The sequence below is a fragment of the Malaclemys terrapin genome, chromosome 4, assembly GCF_027887155.1.
Source record: "Malaclemys terrapin pileata isolate rMalTer1 chromosome 4, rMalTer1.hap1, whole genome shotgun sequence".
NCBI lineage: Eukaryota > Metazoa > Chordata > Testudines > Emydidae > Malaclemys > Malaclemys terrapin.
The window spans coordinates 27523834-27550844 of record NC_071508.1 but is presented as its reverse complement, the minus strand read 5'-3'; the positions used below and the strand labels follow the sequence as shown (position 1 = coordinate 27550844).

General features: G+C 57.0%; 1 protein-coding gene across 2 annotated transcripts in view; it reads right to left on the bottom strand.

The window, feature by feature from the left end:
* CACNA1S (calcium voltage-gated channel subunit alpha1 S) overlaps window positions 1-27011 on the bottom strand; it is a 98640-nt gene that overhangs the window by 28813 nt on the left and 42816 nt on the right. The window contains exons 21-34 of one of the 2 annotated variants that reach the window (XM_054026421.1): window positions 25833-25920; window positions 25230-25337; window positions 24314-24366; window positions 21862-22008; window positions 21354-21555; window positions 16469-16627; window positions 15785-15895; window positions 14153-14236; window positions 10314-10370; window positions 5639-5767; window positions 4851-4916; window positions 4253-4344; window positions 2681-2840; window positions 1353-1480 (exon numbers count right to left, since the gene is read on the bottom strand). In XM_054026421.1, coding sequence (XP_053882396.1) covers window positions 1353-1480; window positions 2681-2840; window positions 4253-4344; window positions 4851-4916; window positions 5639-5767; window positions 10314-10370; window positions 14153-14236; window positions 15785-15895; window positions 16469-16627; window positions 21354-21555; window positions 21862-22008; window positions 24314-24366; window positions 25230-25337; window positions 25833-25920 — 1584 coding nt within the window. The remainder of the gene's footprint in view (window positions 1-1352; window positions 1481-2680; window positions 2841-4252; window positions 4345-4850; window positions 4917-5638; window positions 5768-10313; window positions 10371-14152; window positions 14237-15784; window positions 15896-16468; window positions 16628-21353; window positions 21556-21861; window positions 22009-24313; window positions 24367-25229; window positions 25338-25832; window positions 25921-27011) is intronic. The other variant, XM_054026422.1, reaches the window with a different exon arrangement.

Genomic DNA, 27011 nt, shown 5'->3' with positions numbered 1-27011 from the left:
ATCTTTTAGCTATGGAAAAAAATAATTTATATTTTTATACCGGATTGGCGCTGGACCGGGTTAATAACGCCCCCGCTGTTGGCTTTGATGCCCCGGCTGACAGTGTTAAATATATTAGGGGTGTGATCAGGGTCGCTGGACCAATGGATAAAATGGTGTGGACTATAATGAAGTCTCATGAGAATGAGAGTGAGAATCAAGTCCTCCCAGTGGAGCATGGAGAGGAGGTAGAGGAGAATGTTTGTGATGATCATGGTGAGGAGATTTTATCTATCTTACCGATGGTTTTTACAAGGGACACTTTTAATGATTTAACTATGGACAGTTTTAATCCAGATTTTAAGTATTTAAGTACATTTGATGATCCATATGTTAGGGAATCGGGATATCTTAATGCTCATTTAGTTAATGGGTCTAGTGTATTAAATAGTTTTAGACCAAGTACTGATTTTAATAGGGATCGTAATAAGGATCTTAACAGTACTGGTAGTAATATAAATATATTAGAAAGTAGTTCGTGGAAGGATGGGGTTTTTTATTTAGAGTATCCCGTTGATAGTTTTAATTGTCCAATATGTCCCCAGATATTACCAACATTTGGTAAATGGGCCAAACACATTAATGTGGTTCATAAAAGTAAAGCCATACGAGTTGTATGTAGTAAATGTGGAAAATCTTCTCAATATCATAATATAGCTTGCCACTACCCCAAGTGCATACCCAAGAAGGCGGATACCCCAATGAAGAGCCATACGTGCTCGGTCTGTGGGCTTGGTTTTCATACTAGATCTGGATTGAGCCAACACTGTAGACATAGACACCCTGCTGTGAGGAATGAGCAAAGAAAAGAAGATATGGCTGCTAAAAGTAAGATCAAAGAGGGATCGACTAGATCTCGTATATGGACCAAAGATGAGGTTGCGCAGCTTATACAGTTGGAAAGGAAATATATTGGGAAAAGGAATATAAATAAATGTATTGAGAGCGAGATGAGGACCAAAACGAATAAACAAATATCAGATAAAAGACGAGAATTAGCAAAGAAGAAGTTAGTGGTAACAGGAGATAGGGAGGAAGTGACTGAGGTAGAGGACATTAGAGTAAATATATTAGAAATTCCGCCCCCAAGAGAGAGGATTTTCCCACTAAAAGGACATCCAGAAGTGGATTTAGTGGAGAAAATATGTAAACGGGGAAAACAAAGTAGGGAGGGAAGAGAAATAATAAATAGTTTAGAGGAAATTGAAGGATTCCAGCTGTGCTAACTTCTCTCAGCCTTTTAAGGAAATAATCCGCTGGCCTCCCTGGCTGCCACTCAGACCCAGGCCAGCCACAGAGCAGTGCTCACTCACTTGGCTTCTGGGTCGTATTCTGCCCAGATTCTTTTGAATTCGTCCAGATGGTGAGGACCCAGGATGGACCAGTCTCGCGTGAGGTAGTCAAAGTTGTCCATGATGACGGCGACAAAGAGGTTGATAATCTGGCAAGAGAGGAGCGTACGTGAAGGGGACCAAATGCGGAGCCAGATCCTCAGCTGGCACAAAGCAGCTCCCATTGAAGTTAGCTGAGCATCTGTCCCACAATGCACCAGAGAGGGCAGGACATGAGGTCTCCAAATGTGAAGGACTTATCTAAAATGACAGCGCACGGCCTGGTGCCCTGCTATCTTCCCTGTGCTCTAAACTGCTACTGGTTGGTCTCCTCTGACTTAGTACAAAATTCTCCTCTCCAGCCTGCCTGCTAGATCTCAGCCCCGATATCCTCGCTCAGACATTCTCTGTCTTCTCCCTGAGGGACCCATTGTGCAGGGACCAGGCCTGCTGTGTGGATTAGGGAGAATTTGGTCCTTACATCGATACGCGATGGGCAGCCAATCCAAGCCAGAGAGCGTTTCACAGCCTGTCTAGTAGAACTACTGCATGGAGAACACACTAGAGGGTTGTTTTTACATGCTTTGCTCTCACCAGAGCAAGACCCAACCCAGGACCCATGTGCCCCACAGGATCCCAGGCTGAAAAAAGAGGGTGAAAAGGGTCAGTGGATGGATCCCCTCATGCAGGGGCTGAGTGAGGGCCAAGCAGAGAGGGTTTCCTGAAGCCAGCAGAGTCTGCAGCTACCATCGGGCAGGGAACAGACCTTAGCTCTTTGGAAATATTTCATACCCAGCCAGTAAAACCTGTGACAACCACAGGCGAATCCTCCCCTCGCCCCCACAAGACGGATGCTGACATTTGTCTTCAATTCGCGTGGCAGCCCATTCATGTCAACCCCTCCAGCGTGACTGTGGGTGGCTCAATGGCTTGCCAGGGGGTGGGCTTTGGAGGGTGGAGGACAGCACCTCCTGGTGACTGAGTTCTGGAGCAGCACTGGTGTTTTTCTTCCCAGCCTTCCTTCTGCCACTGGCAAATGAAGCGTGCTATACCCTCAGCCTCGCAGGAAGGGGGGTGGCAGCTGCACATTGCGGAATACCCTGAACCCTTTGGACCCTGTCTGGACTGCTCTGGGCTGCCCCGGACCTGGGGTGCCACGGGACAGCTCATGCGAGAAAGCCTTGGCATTCGCTCTCTGGTTGGTCCCCTGCTGGCACAATCCTATGGCTTCCACTTTCACCCTTCTCCTGCTAAGGACAATGAAGGGACCGGGAGCTAAACACCAGGGGATCCGGAATCAGGAGCCGTACCAGGAAGGCGCAGAGCATGTAGAAGCTGATGAAGTAGAAGTAGGCGAAGCCTGTGCCACAGGTGTATTCCTCCCCTGGGGTCCAGTCAGACTCGGGGTCACACTTTTTCCCGTAGCTGCAGGCCAGCAGGATCTCCTGCCAGGCCTCGCCTGTCGCACACCTAGGGAGAAAGGGAGAATGCCAGCTAGGCTCTGCAGGGAAGGGCTGCCCTGCCCAGGAAGTATGGGATGAGATTAGCTGGAAGGGAGCAGGAGCTAGTGGTTACAGCAGGGGCCGAGAATCAATATTATTGGGTGCTAGTCCCAGCTGTGGCTGGGCAGGGGACTAGGCGTCCGGACTCCTGGGTCCTAGCCGCAGCTCGGGGAGGGGAATACGATGCAGCAGGTAAAACAGGGGACTGAGTCAGGACTCCTGGGTTCAATCCCTGGATCTGGGAGAAGAGTGACGTCTAGCGGTTAGAACAGAGGAGTGGAAGTCAGGGCTCCACTCAAAAGTATTTCATTTCTGAAACATCGAATGTTAGGGACAATTTGGTCCTTACATCGATACGCGATGGGCAGCCAATCCAAGCCGGAGAGCGTTTCACAGCCTGTCTGAGTAGAACTACTGCATGGAGAACACACCACTTCATTTCCACAACGTGGAAACAAACCTAACCTAAGCTGACGAGGAATTAAACATTTTTAAAGTTTTGATTCAAATCATTTGGAAACGTTGCCATCAGAACTGGTGTTGAAATCAACACGTTCCCACGAAACTTTGCAATTTCAGCCCTACAGCGTCTTTGGGTGGTGAAAAACTAAAACTTTCTGATCCGCTGTGCTCCAGCTTGGCCTTGCGTTCAGCACCAAGCCCAGCTGACCTCTGACTTGTGAGTCAGGCACCACTGATGGGCTCTGTGGGCATCCCCAACAGGGCTCATGCGTCTTCTTTGGGCGAGTTCTGGGGAGCCCAGTGTGGGCCCCAAGGCACACTCAGGCCACAACCTGACCCCACAGTGTATTTTCCCTGGAACTTGTTGCAACCGTAACCGGCTGGTCAACGAGCCATACTTCCCCCTCTGTGCCAGGTCCCCAGCGGCTAGGACGAGCCCATGCCAGCTGCAGGACTTACGCCCAGATCCTCAAAGGTGTTTCGATGCCACCGATTTCAGGGGCCACTTGTGATGCCGAAATATCTTTGAGGCTCTGGATCGTAGCCCCGCAGCACAAGCTCCATGTTCAGCTCTGGAGGTGCTGGGTCCAGCTCCTGGGGATGGCCAGGATGACAGTGCCAGGATGGTTACACCTCATTGTTGCTTCCGTGTAGGGGGACCCAGGCCCTTGTGTTGCACCATCATGGACTGGTGCATTGTGATCCAGTGCAACCTCTGGCACACATGAGGGGCCCTTTAATGACCTGTGGGAGTGAGGAACTAGCCTGGGGTCTTCGCTCCTCGGGGAAGTCAGGCTGGCTTCCCCCAGCAGTGGCTCTGCATTACAAATGCCCCCAGGCTAGCTGTACCGGGCACCCCCAGAGGATGGAATGGAAAGGGATGCGGTGGGATGAGGAAGGGGTGGGGCCTACACAGACCTGAAGAGCAGCAGGATGGCTTGTGGGAAGGTCTGGAAGTTGTTGTTCCGGTTGATTTGGGTTCCATCCACCAGGGCGATTTTCCCAAACATCTGTGAATGACATGCTCAGATCCCAGCTGCCCTGCAGAGGAATGTCCTGCCATAGGCATTCGTTGCTACCCTCCACCCCACGTGCTCCCGCTCCTGGCCTCACCACTGCTCCCGCTGGCTCCTTTCCAGCCAATAGCCTGGCACCACAGGGAAAGGGCTGGCCTGCCAGGATGACCTTGTGCACTGGGCAAAGCGCTGGGAATCAGGGGCCCAAGGTGTGTTCCCAGCTCTGCGACTGATTTGCTGTGTGAAGCCGGAGCAGTTTGACAGCTCTGTGCCTCAGTTTCCCCATCAGCGGAATGGGGATAATAACATGGTCTCCCCCTGGCAGGGAGGCTGCTGGGGCTTGATTCACTAGTGACTGCAGAGCACTCTGAGACCCCCCTGGTGGAAAGACAGTGGGGTTGTATCTGTCGTGCGGCAGGAGTGCCCGAGGGGTGACCCCTGGATCCTGGCTCTCCCACGCCCTGCCAGCCGGGGCCCCAGCGCTGTCCCCACCTCCTTACCTGCATCCCGATCACAGCGTAGATGAAGAACAGCATCACGATCAGCAACGCCACGTAGGGCAGGGCCTGTGAGACAAAGGGTCCAGGGCTCATGTGGGAGTGGAGCTGAGAGGGAGCAGCCTATCCCCGCTGTGGATCCCGCCTGCTTTAGGAGTAGGAGTTCTACAGGCTGGAGCTACCAAGCTCTGGTGCCAGCCAGGGGTCCAGCGGGGCAGCTGGCCAGAGAGTGAGGCTGTCTGCTGCTGGCTGGGGCTGGAAGCTGCCACTAAAAACACCAGTTCTCCAGCATTCCTGCTGCTGTCATTCACTCCACAGCCTGCACAGGGAGCAGCCTGCACAGGGAGCTCCCTGCCCCTGCAGCTGGGACAAGCACTGGGGCGGCGGGGGGGGCAGGGAGAAAGGGACATGCACAAACAGGTGCCTACTACTGAGGTGCTGGAGAGCACCCTCAGCGCCCCTCCAGTCCTGGAAGTTCCTGTCCAAGGGAGCTGGCGATCTTACTGATCTGGTCTGATGAATATGGGGCCAACTGAGGCTCTGAGACATGCTGACACCAGTATGAATGAGCACCTGGGAAGCCCTTCTTGGCTCCTCCTGAACTCCTAGATGCTTGGATAACATACATGTCAAGTGCGTGCCAGCTAGTGACTAGTCCATATCGAGGTTAACAGCCTGCTGCTGCTACCGGCTAATGGAGCTCTTGAGCAGTAGAGGCCTGTGCTTTGGGGCTGAAGGTCCCATCTTCAAAGCCAGTTGCCCAGCCACACTGGGAATTGGTCCATACGCACCTGGAAGGACTTGATGAAGGTCCAGAGCAGGGTCCTGACTCCTTCCCCCCGGCTCAACAGCTTCACCAACCTCATCACCCGGAAAAGTCGGAAGAAGGTGATGGAGACGCGGGTATTGTCTGCAGAATCCTGCAGGCAAAGCACGCCCCTTAGCTGCTCAGTGGGAACAGAAGCCCCAGGGAGGGGAGGGAGGGAGCAGGCCCAGGAGACCTGCTGAGCTGTTCTGGGCTGCTCGGCCACAGGGAGGAGCCACTGCTGTGCGGAACTGGTGGCATTTCCCCCACTGTTCACCACTACAGCCCAGGGATCTCTCGGATCTGCAGCCCGGCTCAGTGCTCTCCTGCAGTTGGGTGTTATGTGTGTTAGAGTAAGCCCACTCGCTGGGCCGGCTCAGGGGAGCTGCATGCTGTAGTGAGGGTGGAGGAGTGCTACCAAGTCAGTACATGCCAGCGAGGATGATCCAGAAGAGAGCCTCCCTCCCCCATGCTCAGCTTCACCGGCAAGGGTTACATGATGGAATCCGGTCCCTCCTGCTTCACCTGGGGCTCTGGTTGCCACCACACTGGGCCCGAGAGCAAGTCTACGGCAGAGTGCAAAGGGTTTGAGCTGGCTGGGCATGTCTGGTTTGGGGTCATAGAGCGGGGCTGACCAGGGTGGGGTGGGAGGAAGGGAAGGAAGGAAAAGGGTAGGTTAGGGTGGGGGAGACCTTCGAAAGACGATATTGCTGCCCCAGGTCCCCGCGAGTCCCTCCCTGTCTGGAGGGAAGTGGGGATCGGAGCCCTCCCGAGGGGGAGGTGCAGCAAAGGAGGCTATCAGGAGAGAAAAGCTCTTGGCAAGAGTGGGAACTCTCCGCTCCACGACAGGGGCCACAGACACACAACTGACAGCACGACACCCGCTTGAGTAGCCAAACGCTGCTCGGCGGGTGCATCCCTGGGCATGGGACCTGCAGTAATAACACCTCCTAGCTCTTTGCGTCAGCAGATCTTGAAACAATTCACAGATCCCAGTCTTCGCACCCACCGGGCGGTAAGGCAGGGCTAGGTTCTGACGGGGATCTGAGGCCCAGCGTGACTTCCCCAGGGAGTCTGGGGCAGGGAATTGAACCTGGACCTTCCGTCTCCTTAGCTAGAGCTCTAACCCCATCTTTCCTGTAGCTCACACACTGCCTACCCCACCAGGAGCCCCAGGTGTCTGTGTCGGATCAAAGGCTCCCAATAACTTTTGGAACAAGCTGAGCAAACACTCCATAGTGCTGATCAGCCAGGATCACAGCTTGTGGGGAAAAGCCTCCGCCCCGCCCACGTAAGCTTTGTCTTGTCTCATTGCACCATCTTGTTCGGTAGTGTTCGCTGGGGAGGAGCTGTGGTTGGCACACTGACTCACTGGGCGGCGTGGGGCAGAGGGGGGAGCAGAGACCTGACCTGCCTGTATGTACAGAGGGGGTGTGCCAGGCACAGGCCATGGGCATGAGATCAGATGATCATAGTTCAAGATCCCACTCCCCACAAGGCAGCTGTGGCCAAATGCTCGATGTGGGGAGCCACAAGTCCTGGGTTCTAATCCCGACTCCACCAGCAATTTGCTGGGTGACCTTGGGCAAATCACTGACCCGCTCTGTGCTTCAGTTTCCCCAGCTGCCCAATGGGGATAGTGACATTTGGTCACCAGGCTTTAACACCACAGTGGTACCAGTGCCAGAGGCAGCGGTCCAGCAAAAACAGCAGGTCATCTCCAGCCGCTCCAGGTTGCCACACTGAAACCCTAGCTGCCCCTCTTGATAGCCCAGGGGCTGGCTCGTATGGGGGGAGCTCTGCAAAGGAGAGAGTGGGTTTATCCCGAGGGGTTTAGTGAAGTGTCCCGAATTCTGCTCTCCAAAGGGCTCCTGGTCTGAAAAATCAGCCTGTTGCTATCCCTGCCCCAGCTCCATCTTGGCCCCAAATCGCATCCCAGCCTCCATCTCTGGCCTCTCCTCACGCTCCAGCGTGCTGCTGTCCACCCAGAGCATTATCAGCACCAGCAGCAAAAGCTCTTCCAGGTCTCTGGGCACCGCTTTCTGCTTTAAAACACCCCCACTTGTTCCAGCCGAACTGATGGAGTTTGTTTCTCTCTGTTCCCCTCCATCTGTCCACCGCCGGCTTCCTTCATAACTGCTGGCGCGAGAGCCTTCTCCTCTGCATCGCCGGCTGTCGGAAATTGCCTCCCTGTGCTATTCCGCTTCACTGAGCTTTGATCACAGGTCACATCTCAGCTGGAAAACATGCTTCTCGCTTGCCTGCTCCTCCCTTCCTTTCTCTCTCTCGCCTTCTCTTTCCCCCTTTCTTTCTGTCTCAATTCATAAACACCGCCTGCCATCTCCCCTGGGGTGTGTGCAGCCGCTCGAAACATCTGACTCAGTGACACACCGCCAGCTCCAAAGAACTCGGCACTGCCCCGAGCCAAAAGAAAACTAGCCAGCACCTGGGCAAATGCCTAATAGCCCTGGGCCCCATTGTACCAAAGAGGGGAGGGAAACTGCAGTCAGGGCCCCTGCCCACCACTAAGGATCCCCAGACTCTTGTCCCCCCGACATTCAAAGCTGGGGGCTGCCAGGGACTGTCTCAACTGATCTCGGCTGTTGGGGTGGAGCACGGGGAGAGTGTGTGAGGCGGCTAGGAAAGCGGCTATGTAGAGCTTCACTGTGGGGGCGGGGGAGGTGTTAAAGGGCCCACGTGACTTAGGAGCACAGAAAAGTAAAATTAGACAAAACACCCACGCAGATGTCTAGAGACCTTTACCTGAACCAATAGCAATAAAGGATAGAAAAAGGGGTTTTTGCCCACAATTCTAACAGATACACCACAAATGCGTACATACCTGTCATCCATACGCACATACATACTAGCCTATGGGGTAAGTGTACCCTAACATTTCTGTGGGGGAAGAATGAAATTTGGGCATAAGAGGAAGGATTTCCGACTAATGCCCTATAAAAAGGAGAAGCAGCTCACCATTAGGCAGGCAATCTACCCACCCATCTGCTCCTATCTACTCTTCATTGTCTCAACTACGTATCGATGCTACCCAGCTACCACGGCTATTAACTATTAATAGGCCGTATTTCTATTTCTTTTCAAATTGTAAGTTAAATAGGTATTTCATCTCTCTTATATTTTATTTTAATACAGCTTAGAGTTAAATTAAAAGAGAGTAAACAGCTCTGCATTAGCTTCCTCTGCCAGAGATGTGAAAACGGAAATTGCCATAGGCGTGGTATCACATCTCCCAACACCGGGTTATCAAAACAGGGTGTGAGTATTAAATCAATTTTGCAGCTTATAATCTTATATTCATATATATATATATATATATAATCTTAAAGAACTGTGATATTTGTAACTCTGTAATTCTAACTGTTTTACCATTTGCTTACTATCGTCATTGATGTTAATAAAAAGGTCTTTATGACTATATCTGTCTCAGTGTAAACTTCCTGTCATACCCCCAAAGTTCCTTTTATAAACTCTGTGAAGCCTGATTCAGGACGAACTTTATCCTCTGATCAAACAAATTGGCGAGCCAAAACCCATCCTAATTAATATCCACAATAATAATTATTAAAATTATTAATTAAGTAAAAATTATTTAAATAAAATTAAATTAAGTGGACACATTAAATTAACACTACTAACACACCCCAAATCAGGCTACACCCACAGTCCGAACCTTCACCCCCTACACTCAACCCTCTGCCCCAGCCCTAAGCCCCTCATCCATGGCCCCACCCCAGAGCCCGCACTCCCAGCTGGAGCCCGCACACCCCTACACCCCAACCCTCTGCCCCTTTCCACACTCCGAACCCCTCAACCCCACCCCCACCACATGAATTTTGTTATGTTCACCAATATGGAGGTGATGTGTCACACGTCACCTCCATATTGGTGCACATAACAAACTTCATTCCGCACATGGGTGGGAAAAATTAGAGGGAACATTGCTTCTGGGACTCCTGACTTTTGTCCATCACCAGGAGATCAATTACCACCGACACCAGCACAGGCTCTGTACCATACACAGCCGAACAGGGACTGAGGGAACCCAGAGCCCAAGGCAATGTCAGGCCAGGAGGGAAACTAACCTTCCGCAGAGAAAGGAAGGTTCGAGAAACATATCCCTGCAATTGCACCAAATCACATTGTAAGTAGCTGTGCGCATACAGCTGGGGGAGAGACCTTCTACAAAGTAATGTCGCGTTAGATGATACAATGAGCAGGTAGAGCGACTGTCCTGTCTGTACAACAGCCGGATGCAACCTTAGTTAGATGGTTCTGTCTCTGGTTGAGTTTTGCTGTATTTCATGGACGAAGGATGGATGGATAGAAGAAAAGTGTAATATGGATGGATGGGTCAGGGTAGGATAGGGAGGGGTGGATGGATAGACAGATGGATGGAGATCACATTTCAATGTGAGGTAAGAAGATCTCCTGGAGGTTGGGTGTGTTTCGCTCCCAGACCATTGGTGTCTTTAGCTCCTACCCCCGCTCCGCTATGGGAGAGTCACCCTGTGCATTGCAGAGCAGCTCCCTGGATTCACACCATGCAATACACGCAAACACAGCAGCCGAGTGCAGCAGAGAAACAACTAGAGGAAGAAAAATAAGGAGACCCACTGCAAGCACATGCAACTGATATTTACAATGCCATTACAGCCTCCGCTTAGGCAGTACAGTCCGCCACTGGAAGCAAGAAAAGTCTGTCGAGAGAACAAGAGAGTCAGCAAGAGAAACTTTCAGAGAGGCAGGAAACAAAAGAGAAAGCGAGAAAGAGAAACAGGTGGCTGGGTTCCAGAGAGAGCCAGACAGAGAGACAGATCCTTGGAGGGAAGGGAAAGATGGGAAACAGAGAGAGAGAGAGAGAGAAGACAGGGTAGGATGGCCCAAAATCTAACACACAGAACAAGGCAGATCTGAATTCGGGCCCAACCCCTAGGGCAGTTTGAAGGAAATATCAAGTTGGGTAAGACTGGAAGAGAAATGTTCTGACTTGGGAACCTAAAGATAGGCACTAGGGGAAACATCTGCAAAAGTACCAGAGCAACTTAAAGGCCTAAGCCCCCAGTGACGTTCAATGAGACATAGGCCTTGTCGACACTAGAAAGTTGTTCTGCTTGAACTGTTCCGGGGTAGTTAGAGCAATACAACCTGCCTTGGTGTGGACGCAATTATACTGGTGTAGAAGGTGCTTTATACAGGGATAGCTATTCCCATATGGGAACAGGAATACAAGTACATAGCAGCTTTATATTGGCATTGTTATAGCTACATATTGGTCAAAAATTCATGCCTGTAGCCAACATACACAACAGTTTACATTTTCAAGTGCAGAGCAGGTCTTACGCTCCCAGGTGTCTGAGCCACTTTTGAAAATGAGACTTCAGCTCCTAAGTCACTTCGGGTTCATCTTCACTATCAAGTTAATGCAGGCTCTTTCTCGGGTGTTGCCCCAACCCCGGTTCGCGTCCACACACAAAACCCTCTCACCCAAGTGTGCTGAATTCGTTAATTCCTAGAGAGTAGCTATTCCTAGAGCCCTGTGCGGATACAAAATTTGTATCCACATTCGATCTGCAAAAATAGTCCACAGATAGAAAGCAATTCTCCCCTATGCCCGGAATACAGCTACAAGCACCACTTACAGCGTCACACCAGGCCTAAGTGGTGTCTAGCCCTCGTGCTGGCCCTGTGTGCAGGACTGAATTTCACTTGTAAGGCCTCACCCACTGTGCAGTGATGTCAACGAGTGTATTGACTTAGTGGGCTTTGGATCACGGTCACAGGGCATGATCCAGCAATGGTGCTTAACTTTAAGTCCCATTGGGACAGCTTGCATGTGCTTAAATGTTTTGCTGGATCGGGACCTGAGTGACTCAGGAAAGGGCTTCAAATAGCAAGGCATTCTCCTCCCCATCTTGCACGAGTCAGTGAACAGCCATACACAGAAACACGAGAGAGAAAGGAAGCAGAGAGCAGGCAAGAGAGGATAGACATAGCAAACCAGCGTTAACATTTTTCTGGGAGAAAACAACTGCCAGGGACGGCTTTGTTACTGGTGAACCCATCCCAGTGGCGCTGCTGGGACCCAGTTGGCAGAGTTTCGTGAGGGTGCTGTCTCCCTAAACCACAGTGCTCCCGGGGTCTGTGCGCTTGGGCAGGAAGCAGCATTCCAGAGGCAGTGCTAGCCCATTGGGCTAAGCAGGAACATTTTGAGGGGCCCCCACACAGCACATACTGAAAAAGCCAGTAGGGAGCCCCCATCAGCTGCTCGGGGCCCTAAGCAATCGCTCAGTCTCCAGAGCAGACAAGGCTACAGACTCCAGGTGAGACAGGTGCAAACACATACCCTGATGGGCAATGACCACTTGCAATGACCCAGAAACCCCAGCTGCCAACAGTGGGTAGAGAGGAGTACTTACCGGGTGGGTTGATGCTCTCCAGCTACATGCCCAGCTTCACTAAGCATAGTTCCCCCTAACCAAAACCTCCAGCACGGTCCCTAGAACTCTGGGTCCCTTAGCTCCTGGTGGCCAGACAGGATCTCCCCTTACCCCTGGAGCTTTGACAGTGGCCATGAGGGGGGCTGTCAAGGTGCGTGCCTGGGAGTGATGTCAAGGGGGAAATGAGGGGTGGGGGGATAGCGGGATGGCCGAGTGAACCCTCTGGAACGAGACCAAAAAACCAGCCCCGAGGTCTCTTGTTGGAGGAGGGGATGTGGGGTGATTTGGGCAGCGTGCCCAACCCATTAGTGTTTCTCGATACCCACTGAATGGCAAGCTCTTTCCAGAGGGAAGCCAGAGCTCCAGTGGATCCCTTCCCAAGCAACAAAGGGATCTGGAGCCCAGGTGCCCTCGCGTCTGAGAACTGCTGGGAAGGACACAGCAGCCCAGAATGTGTTTCAAGGCCCCCCAGGCAGACAGAGAGCACTCCGTGGGCACAGAGCCGCTCGATGCCAGCTCGGCGCTTGGGGAAAGGGGCTGGTAGCTGCTGCTCTGCCTGGAACTCCTGACAGCAGCTGGTAACTGCCCAAATGAGCAGGCAATTTGGGGACCTCTGCAAGCTCCCTAAGGGGTTTGTCCTTCGTGCTGGCTGGGAATGGTGAAAAAGTGGAGGGGCTGACACAGTGCCGGTCACTAAAGCTGGGGTGGCAGTCCTGCTTAGGAGGGCTTTTGGTTGCTGTTAGCTGGTGATGACATGGGAATGGAGCCAATGACCCAATACCCGGTGGGGGGCAGCTCTGAGGAGTCCTGCTCTCTGGAGTTCGGCAGCTCACTCAGCCAGTGCGGTCGCCTCAGGAGAACGGAGCCAGCCACAGGGCTCCTCTGGGCTGTAGGGATGGCAATCCACCATGCAGAACTGGTGTGCACTGGGGCTGGGAAGCTGTGCCCGAGAACAGGAGAGGATGACATTTCACCTCCTCCGGGCCAGATCTCCTTGCCGATGGTTCACTCTCAGATGCTACCCAGCTACTCTGGGACAGCACAGACAGCGGGGACACTCTGCAGTGACAACTGGATGGGCTTTTTTATTAGCGAGGACGTGCTAACCCCACTGGAGTGCTCACTTCGGAAGCTACTTCTCCGACTACAGCTGGGTCGATTGTACGCACCGCACACCCGATGTGTGTATGGAGCTGGTTTCCGTGCCACATGCTAGCAACGAGGTACACAGCTCCCAGCAATGCGCTGTGCACACCTCTCTGACAATGCTCCTGTGTGCAGGCTGCTCGGTACATACCCACTGCAGCGTACACATGTGGTACCATGTAGACGGTATATACCGAATATACTCTGGTGTCTATTGGATATACAGGCACACATATACAGAGTAGGCACCGGGTATATGTGGCAATCGTCATACACACTGACACACTCCAAGCACACGCAGCAGATTGAAACGGTGCCTGACCCTCACGGAGCGCAGGGCAGAAACTTCTTATAGGGACCATGAGGCAAGGGGAACCCTTTCAGCCATCTCTATGGTGATCTCAGGCCAATGAGCTGATTACTAGCCATCTGGGCATGTGTTTAAAGAACGCGGGCAGGGCATGGCATGGGTGCAGCCTCTGGGGAGTACTGGCATATGTCACTGCGGAGTCAGCTTGAGGTTCTGGTTCTGTCCCAGGACAAGGGCAGTTTCCACAGGGTACCTCTCCAGGCAGATTCAGGAGGAGGGGTGGGGTGAGGGTCACTGAGGCTGGGGGGGTCCACTATGGCTGTGTAATGGCTGAGGAGAGATCCCGTCAGCGCTCTTAAACAGCGAGAAGAAGGTTAACCCGTGTGCCCACGCCCCTGCCCCATTCTCCTTCTGCCTGGCCCAGGTTGCTCCGCCAGCCGGACCAGTGTCCCGCACAGTCCTGCAGGAACCCGGGCCTCCCATGTGACAGTGGGACGCTGGCAGCCTGCCAAGGCTGTTACTGCCATGACATTACTGTCCTGCCCGTGCTCTCGGACACGTTCCCTCCGCCCACCGCGGCACTTACATCGATCTCGCTCAGGATGACGTCGATGATGCTACCGATGACGATGAGGAAATCAAAGACGTTCCAGGGGTCGCTGAAATAGCCCTGAGATTGGAGAGAGTAATGAGGTGGGAATGACTGTGGGGCTGAACAGGGGGAAAGGAAAGGAAGAAGCTGAGGGTCAGACAGGGGGGTTATAAACTCCCTGCGGAGGAGACCTGCCATTCCTGAGCGCAGTGCGCTTTCTCCCTTGCAAACCGCTGCCCTGCTCACCGCGCCAGAGGGAGGGTCTCCGTTCGCCCACGCAGAACAATGCCAGCACGGCCAGGCTGCCCCCCATGCCCCGAGATGGAGAGAGCACTGCAGAGCTTGGATTTAGATTTCCTTCCATGTCTACTCTTATCCGCTGGCACCCAGCACCCACTGAGCTCTTGGGGTCAGACCTTCCCAGCTGATTGGTGCCGATGCTTATTCTGGGCGAGTCCTCGGCACGCCAGGGAACAAACGCTCCTAGCCCCCAACAGGCCCAGCAACAGTGTGATTGTCCATCAAGGGAGCTCGAGTCAGGGCTGGGATGGTGGGGAAGACACAGCTCACGAGTACAGGGGAGGTGTGTGGCCAAGGAGCTGCACTGGGAAACATTCCCTGCAGTGCACCTACCCCGGCCCACATCACTGTGGATGGGTCGCAAGCAGCGGCTCTTGCGGCATGCCCCACGCTGGCTGCCTGGGTCTACAGGCGTATAGGGAAGGCAGGGGACAGGGACCACGGAGATGATGGCCGTCTCTCAATGGGCATCAGGGACATGCCTGCAGGGTGGGGCGGGGGGCTCTGCCTCGCCTCTCACGTGGCTCAGTGGCTGTGGTGGGGGGAGGTTCAGGGGCTCTCCCAGGACCTCTCACACGCAAGCCTGGTTTGATGGGGGGTCCGGAGAGCTCTAGGGAGGACCACTAGCCTCCCACCCCCATTGGAGAGACACCCAGGACAGTGAGAGCAGCGGAGTGGGGGTGGGGGTGTTGGGCGAACAGGTAGCTGGAGGAAGGGCTCCCCCTTGTGGCCTGGATTGGCCCTGCTCTTCCCCTCAGGAGCTGCCAGGTCAGCCTGCAGCCCTTGCCCAGTTGACTTCAGAGGCACTGTCCACATGAGTGACTGGGCGTGAGCAGGTCTCTTCGGGGCCCCAGGCTCTGAGGCGATTGTGTTCCCAGGACGCCGCATAGGGAGAAAATCCCATGCCCACTGCTTGGGGTGAGCCCCTGCCCTCCTCCAGATTCACACCCCCTGGGCCCCCCTCTGGACTCGCACCCACCAGTCACGAATCGGGGTCTGCAGCGGAGCCATCTCCAGGCAACCCAACGAGCACAGCTGGCCTGCAGCAGGATGCCTATGGATACCGCGCTTGAGGGGTGGGGAGAGCCAGTGGACAGGCTCTTAAGCCCAGCAGCGGCAGTAGCAGCAGTCCAGTGGCTACTCAAAGCATTTGTCCATGGCTGGGACAGCTCTGCCTTGTCTCAGCTCAGGTAACTCGGTTCTGACCCTGGGCTCTGACTCCTGCTCCAACCACTGGGCACGGCTGCCCACATCCTGGTCACGTTATGTACCCCCCCCAGCACCCCTCTCCAGACTCATGCCCCCAGACTTTCACCCCACACTCACCTTGGCTTTGAAGGCCATGAGCTTGAGGAACATCTCCAGGGTGAAGAGGATGGTGAAGGCCACATTCAAGTTGTCCGAGAGGTGGTTCATCTCAGCTGACTGGTTGTAGTGCTGGGGAGCCAGGAAGAGGCACAGGTTAGCCCACTGGGCTATGGGGAGCAGGTATGGGGCTGGGGTCTCAGATTCTGGGCCAGATGTGAGAGCCTGAGAGCAACATACAAACCTAGAGCTCTGGCGGGGTTGGAATGTGAGCAGAAGTTGTGATGCTTTCCCCCATTCCACACACAGCTCTGCCAATAGTCCTGCCCCCTAGCCCCTCCCTGTTCCAGCCCTGGGTCCTGCCCCACTGACTCCTGACTCCTGATCCGCAGCCCGGGCCGTCTCCGCACTCACACACAGCTGTGCCACCGTCCCTCCCTCCTCACCTATAGCACCCACGGCTTTTCCATAGGAGGGGCCTCCCTGGAGCAGTGATGCTGAACTGCCTGAAGTATCCCAAGCCAAGATTAAAACCCAGATATCCAGGGGCACCCGACCAGTGGCCCAGCCTGAGTCTCACTTTGATGGCTTGCTAGTCTGCTACCAAGAGCAGGGTGGTCTCGGACACCCCACCCCCAGGCCCCATGGACAGTGATCAAAGGTTGCCAGCCAACAGCGAGGTCGTTAGCTTTGCTCCCTCCTCACCTGCATGCCCAGGCAGATGGTGTTCAGCATGATCAGGAAGAACATGAGGTACTCGAAGTAGTAGGAGGTCACCACATACCAGATCTGGTACTGATAGGGGTTCTTGGGGATGTAGCGTCTCAGAGGGCGGGCTTTCAGCGCGTACTGGACACACTGGCGCTGGGGCGACAGGAGGAAAAAGGTCAAGCATTGACGCCCGTGGAGCAGAGGTGGCACCGTGGACAATTATGAAACACTCCCAGCTGTAAAACCTCCAGCTCCACTCCCTGCCCCTCTCCCCTGCAGAGCCAGGCCAGGCCCGATTTCTCAATGCGCAGGAAATCCTGTGATTTTGAACATTTTTTTCCCTGTTCTGAAAACATAAAAATTAGAAATTCCCATGAAACAGAAGTTGTGTTTGGAGCCGATCTAAATGTTTTGCTCTGAGAAAACGGGAATGTTTCCCGCCGCCTTCGACCTTCGTCAGCTTAAATCTGTGGTTTGTTTCGAATGAAAAATCAAACCCAAAACCCCCCAAACATTCCATTCAGAAAATGGCTGAATGGCTGACACTAGCAAAACGCTTCATTGCGGGAGGGGGTTCCAAATGATATTTCATCAGAAGGGACATATTTTCAAGAAGGGACATATTTTCAAGAGCATCAGCATTTTCCATAGGAGAATTGTGATGAAACATTTCTGCCCCTCTCTGACTCCAGGCTGCCCTGGTGCACGGTTACCAGCAATCACTTGGGCGTTCTGCTCTCAGCCCCTTTTGGCCCAGGTCACCTGGATTAACGCCCTCTGTTCTTGCACATTGGGCATGAGACTCATAACAACCCCAGGTGCTCAGGATCTGGGATCCACCCATCCATCTGTGAAGCTGGACCACAAGTCCTTAGGGCCATTTGTGATCACAGAAAAACTTGACCCGGTAACCTTTTGATTGCAGCTGCCAGAATCCCTCAAAGTCCACCCCTTGTTCCACATCTCCTTCCTGAAACCTTTCACCGAGAATCCCTTCCCACCCCATGCTACTCCTCCCCCTCTGCCAATAACTGGGCTGGGCCTAGAGGAACGCATGGGCCAGCGGATTCAGGACTCCTGCCGAGTCCGGGGATGACTCCAATAGCTGAGTGATGGGGAGGGATGGGGCCCAGAAGAGCATTTGTGGGAATCCCTGAAACACGTCCATGCCCTGGACCTCCTGCAGGCTCCCCAAGAAACCCAGCCCAAGGGCTCCAGGGAGGCAACCCTAAAAGAAGCGGGGTGCTATCAGGTATCAGACCAGCTAGGACCAGTCACTGGCCTAGTCCCTGACTAACTTCGCTGCAAAGCAATCAGTGAGCCTATCTGCACTACCTTGGAACTGACAGAGAGGTCACAGCCCCTGACAGTTCTAAGCCCGGCCCCCACCGCAGATCAGTGGCTTCTTACCGGGTACCTTGCCTGCAGCATCACTTGCCCTTGTTCCAGTCCCTGCTCCCTTCCAGCTTCAAATTTTTGGCTTCGATCCCCAGCTCTGCCCATGGCTTACCACGCCTTCGGCTCTGGCATTTGGCTTCTGACCCTCGGCTCATTCCTGGACTTTGCCTTCTCTGGACCCAGTTCTAACCAGTTATTAGTCTGGGTGGGAAGCTGGAGCCCCTTGCACTCCCAGGCAGGAATGGGCCATATAGGGCCATATTCTAGCTTTCCTTGGGTGGGTGAGAGGGCACAGGGGGCAGCATGAATCCTGCATGACAGTCGTGGCGGGGACTAACACCACTGGGAATGCCAGATGTCCCTCATGGGTGTGGCTGGGGCCCAGCTGCAAGGCCAGTGTGCAACAGTGGGAGCATTTTCTGCACCTTCTTAAAGGGAGCAGCAGGTCCCACTCCCGAGGGGGCTCCCCAGCCCACCGCCACCCCTTGTTGGCAGGCCACCGCCTGTCACTGACCTGTAGGGTGACCAGATCTCAAGAGTAAAATATCAGGACACATGGGGGGGCACACCCGAGGCACGGGGGAGGGGAGTGCACAACTCTAGGAAGTTGCGAGGGGGGTGCATGGCCCCGGCTCCGGCCCCCTCTGCAAGCCGCGGGTCGGGGACACACGGCGCCGGTTCCAGCCCCCTCTGCAAGCCACGGGTCAGGGACGCACGGCCCCGGCTCCGGCCCCTTCTGCAAGCCGCAAGTCGGGGACGCACGGCCTTGCTCTAGCCCCCGCCGCAAGAGGGGGTCACAGGGCTGGTGCAGGGGGTTGGGGCGCAGGAAGGGAGTTCGGGGTGCTGACTCCGGGAGAGAATTTGGGTGTGGGAGGGGGCTCAGGGCTGGGGCAGAGGTGCGGGCTCCGGGCGGCGCTTACATCAGGCAGCTCCCCAGAAGTGGCAACATCTCCCTCTGGCTTCTAGGCAGAGGGGCAGTTAGGTGGCTCTGTGCATTGCCACGCCCACAGGTGCCGCCACAGCATCTCCCATTGGCCGCGGTCCCCAGCCCATGGGAGCTGCGGAGCCGGTGCTCATGGCGGGGCAGTGCGCAGAGCCCCCCGGCCATCTCTGCACCTAGGACCCAGAGGGAGATTTTACCACTAGTCATCTGGGTAGGGAGCCTACCAGCTCTGCACCAACCAGAGGCCTGGCAGCCCTATAATATTGGGACAAATGGGGTGGGGAGTCCCCTTGGGAGTGGGACCTGCTGCTCCCTTTAAGAAGGTGCAGAAAACACTCCCACCGTTGCACACTGGCCTCACAGCTGGGCCCGAGCCACACCGCATGAGGGACCTCCAGCATTCCCAGTGGTACTAGTTCCCACCACGACTGTCATGCAGGATTCATGTCCATCATACATCGGTCGGGACACAGGACAGAGAGTTAAATATCAGGAAAGTCCCGATTTTATCGGAACGTCTGGTCACCCTACTGACTTGGGGCAGGCCCCCACTGCAGCTCAAAGGGTCGATACTGTGCTGCTCCCACATAGCCAATACGCTAGTGTGGTGGGGCGGCTGCCCCACACAGGGAGGAAGGGTTAAAGCAGGCCAGAGGGAGCCTGTGCAGAACCCTCCCATTAGAGAGGCGAGCCAATCAGAAGGTGGCTTGTTGCAGCGGCCAATCAGGGCCAACAGAAGCCATATATAAAGGGCTGCTCAACAGAGCAAAAGGCAGTCTCTCCCTGGTCTGCTAGGGAGAAGGACTGGGTGCCTAGGAGCACCGTGGCTAGAGCAGTGCTGGGCAGGGTAGCAGAGCAGAAGGAGCTTCTGGCTGACCACTGCCAGACTGAGGCCCCGGAGGAAGGGCAGACAACATGCTAGGGCTGCCCCCGACTTGCCCTGAGGGAAGTGGCCCACACAGACTGCAGTTTGCCCCTGGAGCAAGGGACTAGACTGGTGACTGCAGCAGGCCACTGAGGCGAGTGGCTGGACTATAGACTGCCAGTCCCCCCGAAAGGGGTGGGAGACAGCGGAGAGAAGAGGACGCCGGGGAGCAACGCGGGTCACAGAGTGGTGGAGACAGCAAAGCGGGAGTAACGGCGAGCGAGACACCACCGGAGGAGGCCGCCCTGTGGAAGGATTTGAGCTAATTCCAGAATGGCCAGCAGGAGGCGCCATGGTGGTGAGTCTCGCTCCGTCACAACTAGTTAGTGTAGGGTTACCATACTTCTAGGTTTCCCCGGACACGTCCGGCTTTTCGCTCATTAAATAGCCGTCCGGGGGGGATTTTAATAATCTAAAAATGTCCAGGATTTCCCCCAGTCGGCTATTTAAAGAGCGAAAAGCGGCTGACAGGGCGGCCGAGCACCGCTCGCATTGGGGCCTCGGCAGTCAAAGCCCCTTCCCAGCTCCCCCGATCCCCTGCAGCCTTACCACGCCGCCCGGCAACGCTGGGGGCAGGGCTGTGCACCTGTGAGGGAACGCGGCGGCGGGGCTGGCAGCGGTGGCCAGAGCCCCTCCCCCGCTTCACCCCTCCTCCACAGTCTCAGCACGCCGCTTGGGCGGGACGGAGCCAGACATCTGCTCTAAGCCGAGCGGCACGGTAAGGGGGCCGGGGAGTTGGAGAAGGGGGGCAGTCAGGGGACAGGGAGCGGGGGGGGGTTGGATGGGTCAGGGGTTCTGGGGGGGCTGTCAGGGGGGCAGGGGTGTGGAGAGGGGTTGAAGCAGGCAGGGAGCAGAGGGGGTTGGATGGGTCGGGAGTTCTGGGGGTCCTGTCAGGGGGCGGGGGTGTGACTATGGGGTGGGGATGTGGATAAGGGTTGGGGCAGTCAGGGGACAGGTAGGGTCCTATGGGGGCTGTTAGGGTGGGGGGTTCTCAGGAGGAGGCAGTCAGGGGACAAGGAGCGGGGGGGGGGTACTGAGGGGAGTAGTCAGGGGGTGGGAAGTGGGTTGGAGTGGATGGGGGCAGGGCGGGGTTAGTGCGGGACTTCTCCTCCCTTACCCCCTGCCCAGTGTCCTCTTTTTTGATTGTGGAAATATGGTAACCCTAAGTTAGTGGTCTGTGCAGCCTGGCTTATTGGAACCATCCTGGGCTCCCAGTGTGGTGGCCAAGCCTGGATGTGTCGGTGAAGGTGTCAGAGAGCAGACAGAGAGAGGCACAGAAGAACAGGGGTCTCATCTTTCAACTCTGCAGCTTGGACACACCCTCGTGCCTGGGCTCCCAGCCTCTCCTGCCTGGGGTCCCCTGCACCTTGGTCTTGCCTAGTTCACACCCAGCTAGGGCACCCCGGCTCTCGTCCAGCTGGCACTCATTCCGCATGCTTAGCCACGTCCAGACCCTGGCACCTAGCTCTGGTACAACTGGCTCCTCGCACCCAGAGCCTGGGCATCCCTGGAACCCAGGTCATGGGGGCTGGGGTGGGAGAAGACTGGGGGGTCGGAGGGAGGTCTCGGCAGAGTGGGGGAGGTTCCATGGGGGGGGATTCCACGGGGAGTACCTGGTTCTTGTCCAGCTCGCAGTTCTTGTATTCGCTCTCGCCCTGCTCCTGGAAGGTGACGATGACAAAGCCGACGAAGATGTTCATCATGAAGAAGGCGATGAGGATGATGTAGATGATGAAGAAGATGGCGATCTCCACCCGGTAGTTGTAGATGGGGCCCATGTCCTCGGTGTGGGTGTCAATGGCCTTGTACAGCAGCCTGGGGGGTAGCGAGTAGAGAGCATGCAGTTTACCAGGCTGCATGGGGGGGCGGCTCAGTCCAGCTGAGCTAAGGCAGAGAGGTCAGGACATCCCAGACAGCTGCTTCCCCTTTGACTGCACTGGCACCTCTGTGCCCCTGATCGGGGGTGGGGGGGTCTAACCCCTCTCCCCATCTTCGGGAGAAGTCCCCTCACATGGCATTCCCCAGCCAGGCAGCAGCGCCAGTGGGGTGCTGGGATCTCCCCCCGTGCAGCCTGACCCAGTGCCCGGCCCCCATGCTGCGTGCTCCCCTCGGCGGACTCACTGGGGCCAGCCCTCGAAGGTGGAGACAGTGAAGAGCGACATCATGGCTGAGAGGACGTTGTCGAAGTGGAAGTCGTTGTGCACCCACTCGCGCGGGTACAGCTCTTGCTGCTTGGGGCCGCTGTCCATGTACACGATGAAGTTGCCTCTGGAACGGGAGGCAGCGGCGCATTTACAGACGAGGGGTGAGCGAGTGGGGGACTGGGCCCAGAAACTCTCCGGTCCCCTTGCCCATGACACACACGTGCCCGCCTGCTGAAGACTCCATGCTGCTCAGAGCACGTTACTGTCTCACCAAATCAACCTGGGGAACTCACAGCAGCAGGAAGCCAGAGGCCAGTGCTGGTCGCGACAAGCACCATGGCCAAGTATGCGAGTTCTGACAATAACAGGAATCGGCAGTCATGCAATCAGGGTGTGCTGAGGAATGATCACATGTGGATGCCAGGGCTACAACCCATCTACAACCTGCCCAGCAGCCTCACCAATATCCACCCTTGGTGCCTCTCCCCAGAGTACCTGGGATCAGATGGCAGCCTGGATCTACAGGCTGGAGCAGCTTGGCAAATCCCACCACATGCCTGGCAAATCCTGCTGTCCGGGATGAGCTCTGCCCTTCCACAGCCAGGGAGACTCATGCCCCAGGGCAGCCCCCTATACACCCAGACACGTACTTCACCCACTAGCGTGTCTGAAAGGGGACCTGCAAAGGTGACATAACACCTGGGGATATGGGAGGCACGTGACTCCTCCATTTGGGGAGGCTGCGTGTGCCCAGACTATGGCCCCGCCCCTGCTCCAGCTCCTGCCCCACTCATCCCCGCCTGTGCCTCTTCAGCCCCTCCCCTGGGGTTCCCCTGCCTGCCCACCGGCTTCCGGCCGCTCACCCCTCGTGTATGCGTGTGTCTCTTCACCCCCTCCTGCAAGGCTCCCCTGCAAGCAGACTGGAGACAGGAAGAGGACAAGTGGGAGCGGGAACTCAAGTGGAGTGCGGGCAGGACCACAGCCAGGGTACCCACCCTTTTGGCAGCGGTGCGCTCCAAAGGCGACAGGCCGTCTGTTTGGGGAGGCTTAGCCCCCTCTGGCCTCTTATACCCACCACCCATGCCTGGGGGCTGCCATCTTCTGCTCCTGCTTTTGATGATGAGTGAAGAAGGCCTGAAAGAACTTTCCCAGGTTGTTCCATAAAACACAAGACAGTCCCAGGCTTAGGGTTGCCAACTTTCTACTCACACAAAACTGAACAGCCCTGCCTGCCTCCCAGGCCCCGCTCCCTGCTCACTCCCTCTGTCACTCGCTCTCCCCACTCTCACTCACTCCCTCATTTCCACCAGGCTGGGGCAGGGGGTTGGGATGCGTGAGGGGGTGAGGGCTCCGGCTGGGGATGCGGGTTCTGGGGTGGGGCCAAAAATGAGGGGTTTGAGGTGTAGGAGGGGGTCCGGCCTGGGGGATGGAGCCGAGGGGTTCGGAGTATGGGAGGGGGTTCCAGGCTGAGGCAGGGGGCTGGGGGGTGGGAGGGGGTACGGGCTCTGGGCTGGGGGTGTGTGTTCTGGAGTGGGGCCAGAAATGAGGGGTTCAGGGTGCGCGAGGGGGCTCCGGGCTGGGGCGGGGGTTTGGGGGTGGAGGTGCAGACTCTGGGGTGGGGCTGGGGATGAGGGGTTTGGGGTGCAGGAGTGTGCTCCGAGCCAAGGGCGTGAGGGGGATCAGGGCTGGGGCAGGGGGTTGGGGCGTGGGAGGGGGTCAGGGGTGCAGGTTCTGGGCGGCGGTTACCTGAAGCAGCTCCCGGAAGCAGTGGCTTGTCCTTCCTCTGGCTCCTACGTGGAGGTGCGGCCAGGTGGCTCTGCGTGCTCCCTGTCCGCAGGCACCCCCCCTGCAACTCCCATTAGCTGTAGTTTCTGGCCAATGGGAGCTGCAGATCTGGCACTTGGGGCGGGAACAGCGTACGGAGCCCCCTGGCTGCCCCTACACATAGGAGCCAAAGGGGGGACATGCTCCTGCTTCCAGAAGCCGCGGCTGACTTATCCCTGCTGTGTCGCTGACCAGACTTTTAATGGCCTGGTCAGTGGTGCTGACCGGAGCCACCAGGGTCCCTTTTCGACCAGGTGTTCCGGTCAAAACCCGGACACCTGGCAACCCTGCTAGTGCCTTAACCATTGGCCTGGCCTTCCTCTGGCTTACGAGCCCAACTCCTCCTTGGTCCTGGCCATTCAACACTCCCCTCGGCTCCCTGCCCCCTAGAGCAAGCTGCCCTGTGCTGCAGGCTTTGCTCTGCATAGAGACCCACGCCTGGGCTCCTCTGCTCAGCAGGGTCCCGGGAACAGGCTGTGAGCACAAGAGACAACAAACCAGGACTGGTTCCTCGCCTTCCCCACAAGTCCCCCCTCAGGCAATGACACCCCTGGTCCCTGCGCTCTGGCTGCGAGGTACATGCAGTGATGACAGGGGGCGCCTACCTGCATTCCTTTTCTGTCATCTTGGCCGGATCCGTACAGCTGCTAAACTTCCCCTAGGTTTAAGCAGAGAGCAGAAGAATCAGGGATTGTACTGTGAACCGCAGGGAGCCTGACAGATAGACCTGGGGAGCAAGGACAAGGGCAGCTGCTGGCAACTGCAGTACATCCTGACATGACCCCACGGCTTGGCCCCGACCCAGGGGGCAGCGTCTCCACGGCCCATTCCAGCCTGAAAGGGGCTGGTTAGTGCCAGCCGTGAGCGTCTGGGCCCTACCCCAGCTGGGCCTTTCCTTAGAGGTGGTTAGAGCCCAGCCAGATGTGCCAGCCCTCAACTCTCCCTGCGCAGTCAGCAGCACTGACAACCCCTAGGAGCCTGCAAGGCCCGAAGGCCAGACCACTGCTGCAGCAACCCGTAGCACTTCTAGCCAAAGAGTCACGTCAACCTCATCCAGTCGCACAACAGCGCAAGCGCAGACCTGCCTGCAGTGCCACGGGTGGTCAGGAGGAAACACCTGTGATCCTGCAACACGGTGGGGAGCTGGAGTGGGCGGGGGAAACCGAGTCACAGGTGGGGAAGGGACTGGCCCAAGGCTACCTGGCTGGTCAGCACCAAAGCTGGCAAGAGACCCCCAAATTGGCTGACTCCCACTGGGCCATGGGGCTGCCTTGCTTGGGCACAGATTATGCATACACTGCCCTGTTCTGCCTGCAGCGTGCTGGTACCCCCAAGGGGATGGCCGGGGATGGTCCTCGGCCTCCCTCTGAATTTCTGACATGGGAGAATCCCCTCTCTTAAAAGAAACGAAGAGGAGCCACTTCCTGGCGCTTCCCTGAGCTAAGCTCCACCCCAGCTCTCCCCAGGACAGGGAGGGTTGGGGGAGACCAGCGCTGGGTTCTGGCCGGGAGGGGCTCTCACCTTGAAGAGCTGCACCCCGATGCAGGCGAACATGAACTGCAGCAGGGTGGTGACAATCACAATGTTGCCGATGGTCTTGATGGCCACGAACACGCACTGGACTACGTGCTAGAGAGAGGAGAGAGGCCAATGCAGAGATGGGCCAGGCCTGCAGCACCACGACCTGCTGTGGGTATCGGCCGTGCCCCTGTGCAGGGGAAGGGGCCATCCCAGACACGGTTGGGGGACACAGCACCACACCAGTGTGCAGGGGACATGGCCATCCCAGACACGGATGGGCGACCCAGCACCACACCAGGGGAAGCGGCCATCCCAGACACGGACGGGGGACCCGGCACCACACTGGTGTGCAGGGGAAGCGGCTGTTCTAGATGCAGCGAGGGGACCTAATACAAAACCAATGGGTTGCCTCCCAGCTGTCCACAGACACCTAACAAAACACCTGGGTAAGAGTGAAATCAGGTGGCCTGAGCCCTGGGACGTGCAGTCCTGGGATCCTGCTCAGATGGCCCATGATCTGGCAGGTCCTGGATTCCTGTGGCAGATCTGAGGGGGGCCGTGTCCACCCCCTATGGAGGGCCCTTGTCCCTGCCTTGCTCTCACCTTCAGCCCCTTCGCTCTGTTAATGGCCCGCAGCGGCCGCAGGACTCTCAGCACCCTCAGGATTTTCACCACGGAGATGGCGCTGGACCTGGGGAGGGCGGGGGGAGACGGGGTGACTCAGCCAGCTTGGGGTCTGGCCAGACAAATCAGCTCCTCACACGCCATCAGGAGCCAAACCGGCCTGCAGCGATGCATCGGGGGAGAGCCAACACCTGTGCCCCTCCAACATGGGCAGGGGAGCTGTACCTGCCAGGGACAGGAGGGGGCAGACTGGGGGGACAGGCAGGCGAGGAGGGGGCATGCTGGAGGGGGCAGTCTGGGGGACATGCTTGGAGGGCAGGCCGGGGGGTGCAGAGCAGCAGGGGCAGGAGGGGGCAGTCTGAGGGGAATGCTTGGGGGCAGGCCGGGAGGTACAGAGCAGGAAGGGGCGTGCTGGGGGGGCCGTCTGGCGGTGTGCTGCAGGGGGCAGGCCGGGAGGTGCGGGGCGGGAAGGGGCGTGCTGGGGGGACCGGCTGGTGGTGTGCTGCAGGGGGCAGGCTGGGGGGTGCAGAGCGGGAGGGGGCGCGCTGGGGGGCAGGCTGGCAGTGTGCTGCGGGGGCAGGCCGGGGGGTGCGGAGCGGCAGGGGCAGGAGGGGGCAGTCTGGGGCGCATGCTTGGGGGGCAGGCTGGGAGGTACAGAGTGGGAAGGGGCATGCTGGGAGGGCCGGCTGTTCATGTGCTGCAGGGGGCAGGCTGGGGGGTGCGGAGCGGGAGGGGGCGCGCTGGGGGGCAGGCTGGCGGTGTGCTGCAGGGGGAGGCTGGGGGGTGCAGAGCGGGAGGGGGCGCGCTGGGGAGCAGGCTGGCGGTGTGCTGCAAGGGGCAGGCTGGGCGGTGCAGAGCGGGAGGGGGCGCGCTGGGGGGCAGGCTGGTGGTGTGCTGCAGGGGGCAGGCTGGGGGGTGCGGAGCGGGAGGGGGCGCGCTGGGAGGCAGGCTGGCGGTGTGCTGCAGGGGGAGGCTGGGGGGTGCGGAGCGGGAGGGGGCGCGCTGGGAGGCAGGCTGGCGGTGTGCTGCAGGGGGCAGGCTGGGGGGTGCGGAGCGGGAGGGGGCGCGCTGGGAGGCAGGCTGGCGGTGTGCTGCAGGGGGCAGGCCGGGGGGTGCGGAGCGGCAGGGGCAGGAGGACAGGCCGGGAGCATGCTCTGG